The sequence below is a fragment of the Notothenia coriiceps genome, unplaced genomic scaffold (assembly GCF_000735185.1).
Source record: "Notothenia coriiceps isolate Sejong01 unplaced genomic scaffold, NC01 NC01_scaffold00005930, whole genome shotgun sequence".
Lineage (NCBI taxonomy): Eukaryota > Metazoa > Chordata > Actinopteri > Perciformes > Nototheniidae > Notothenia > Notothenia coriiceps.
The window spans coordinates 25,004-28,084 of record NW_011338631.1 but is presented as its reverse complement, the minus strand read 5'-3'; the positions used below and the strand labels follow the sequence as shown (position 1 = coordinate 28,084).

Genomic DNA, 3,081 nt, shown 5'->3' with positions numbered 1-3,081 from the left:
GTTGGTAGTATTGTATGTTGCATGTCAACTAATAAATCAATATGTCAATACATTATGATATATTATTATAGGATGAGCAACTTAGAAGTTAAAAAAGCATTACAATTTAGCATCACCTTTACTAGCTGTATCAATGATGTGATGAACATAAATAAAGTAACTAATAATCCAATGATTTATTTTCATTTTGCATAATAATTTGTTTTGTTAATTATAAAATATGCAAATACTTATCTCAGAACTTCCCCACTGTTGTTTTGAATTCAATTCCAGCCTTTTTAGTAAATTGGCTTGGGGGATTTTTTGACAGTTTTATCTGTCAATTCACTCCAGTGTGATAGTGTCGCAGCAGTAATTATTAACTGATGTTTTCAGCAGCATAAAAAGCATGCACTTGACTCTGTCAGACATTTAAAAAAGAAAGAAGAATCTGACTGTAGACCATGTGAGAAAGAGAGAGTGACATACTGTATAGCAGAGGTGTGAAGAGGAAGAAAAAAAGAAATACTTTTTTTGTATTGTGCCAGAGGACCTTTCAGCTAAACCAGGTAATCCCACCACAAACAGGTTTATTTGAAGGACACCGCTGTTTGAATAGTCAGACACTGAAGTGTAATATATCAGGTGTGCAGCCGGATAAAGACCAGGATTTGTAACTGCCAAAACACTGTGGGTATGAAAAGTAACAGTGAATGCAACGTTACTGCTGTTTAACATGTGTTCATGGATCAGTGAGTCTGTGTGAACTAAATGTCATCATACCAACAACAGACAGGCTTTAAAACATACAACAAACCAATTAAAGATTTATTTGAGGCTTATAGCGTCCCTCTCACCTCTCCCATGCTTGGTTTGGTCCTGGTTAACCTTCTGCAAGCCCTGCAGGGGAGTTTTCGCAGGTGAGACACTGAAGCATGTTAAAGCACGCTGTGATCTCCTTATAGGCTGTGGGATGAAATCACTAAGCATGGGAATTGGATTCTCTTACATATTATCAGAAGATCGTGGGAACAATAATTCTAAACATTAAGGAACTTGAGAAAAACAAAAGCTTATTGTCTACTGAACTGGCCCTGAGTTTCTGATGAATTGTAAAAACTGGTTCTTCAAGCACAAAAGCACCCCACACCTGAAAATGAACAGCACTTCCTCGTAATGTGATATTTTACGCAATGTTCTCAATGCAGATTTTTTTGCAGTATTTAAAATGTGTCCTGCTCAAATACAGCTGACAATAGCAACAGCTGTAGCTAACACACTGCATATTGCATGAAGATATCATGCATAGTTCATGGAACATTTGAGGAAGGGGATTGTGTAAGCAAAGTAAAGGCTCCTCTTGCTGTCATGATGTTAAAAAATTAGGTGAGTCTTCATGATTATATCAGAGACATGTGGTTTCCGTCACCCATCTCTGTTCGCAGATCAATTAGACATTAGACTTTATGATCTTTGAAATATGAAGAAGTCTAGGTTGTGGTTGGTTACTCATAACCACTAATAATGCTCACGGGCCTAAATGAGATCCTGATGAAACCATTGATCCAGCTCATCTGCCAGTGTCATCAAGAAGAGAGTGTGTAATGTGCAGCCAGGAGAAACAGTGTGTGTGTGTGTGTGNCTTCCTGTCTCTCTGCTAGCAGCTCCGTAATGCTACAGGGGCTCTGCCTGCTCAACTCATCCGGGGAACATAACTTGAACTCGGCCGTGTTTGTCGTGCTGGTGAGCACGACAAACACGGCCGAGTTCAAGTTATGTTCCCCGGATGAGTTGAGCAGGCAGAGCCCCTGTAGCATTACGGAGCTGCTAGCAGAGAGACAGGAAGCTAACAACAGCAGTCACTGCCATGTATGGTAGTAACTCATTAAGAAATGAGAATGTGTTTTACACTTTACAATAAGAGTCCCTTTTGGTAGTTATAAATGTTAGTAACTCATAAATAAATGGTCATAAAGAGAGGCCAAGAAACATTAAGATGGATGGGGGGAGAATCAACTCGGTGAACAACAGATACCAATGATGTTGGCTTCATTAAAAAGACGAAGTAAGCTAGATAGCCAATGTAAGGCTTAGTCATCTTGCCAAATAGTGAGCCTGTGTTGATGTATGGCAACTATGTTAGAACTGGTTTATAGATGGTTCTTAATGATTGATAAAGTGTTTACAACCTAATTAATGACCTAATTTTAGACCCTTTATGAGTCCTTTATAAGGGTAGTCTTATGTAAAGTGGTACCGGTATATTTATACATAGCTCTTCCCTGTCCTCTCTCTGCAGGATGTCCTACACCGACTTCCTGCGTCACTACTCTCGGGTGGAGGTTTGCACTCTGACCCCCGACACCATCGACGACGACTCCGTCAAACACTGGAGCGTCACCAAGTTAGACGGCAGCTGGAGGAAAGGGTCCACCGCCGGAGGCTGCAGGAACCACCCCTGTGAGTACAGAACCCTAACCCTCTTTGACCCCTGTGAGTACAGAACCCTAACACTCTGTGACCCCCCAGACCCTCTGTGACCCCTGTGAGTACAGAACCCTAATCCTATTTAGAGGCAATGGACGTCCACTCTCGGGAGACGCCCGATAGTGGTGCGGTTACCCAATTTCTTTTGAGAACCAGAGAAAAGGGGTGAAAATGAGAAAATGTATCCCAAAATAGTGCCTCACAACGCGGGTAGAGTCCCCTGTCAACTCCCCTCGCATTCCTCCAGAGTCACATTTGGAGTGAGAACCAGGAGAAAGGGGGGAAAATGAACAAAAAGTATCCGAAAATAGTGCATCATAGATGTTGCAGAGCGGAAGAGTCAGGCTGTGGAGCTTGACTCTGGCCAATCACCACATGTGGTGATTATGTCACCACATGTGGTGATTATGTCACCACATGTGTTGATGCATCTTATGATGGCCAATTGGCCAATTTGGCTGCTCCAAGATCCCCAAAAGACAGACTAAACACCTCCAGCATGTGTCCCTAACATGGGCACTCAGGTTATTTCACACCTCCAGGAGAGAGAACGGGAAAAGCCCCTCTCTTTGGCGGCTCAACGACCCCCTAAGGGCGGACTAAACACCTCCAGCA

General features: G+C 42.3%; 1 protein-coding gene across 1 annotated transcript in view; it reads left to right on the top strand.

Moving 5' to 3' along the window:
* Nucleotides 1-1,650: 1,650 nt before the first annotated feature.
* The window catches only part of LOC104943330 (putative olfactory receptor 52P1), a 7,219-nt gene continuing 5,788 nt past the window's right edge, over nucleotides 1,651-3,081 (top strand). Inside the window, exons 1-2 of the mRNA XM_010768691.1 lie at nucleotides 1,651-1,853; nucleotides 2,279-2,439. Of these exons, the coding sequence (XP_010766993.1) occupies nucleotides 1,651-1,853; nucleotides 2,279-2,439 (364 nt within the window). The remainder of the gene's footprint in view (nucleotides 1,854-2,278; nucleotides 2,440-3,081) is intronic.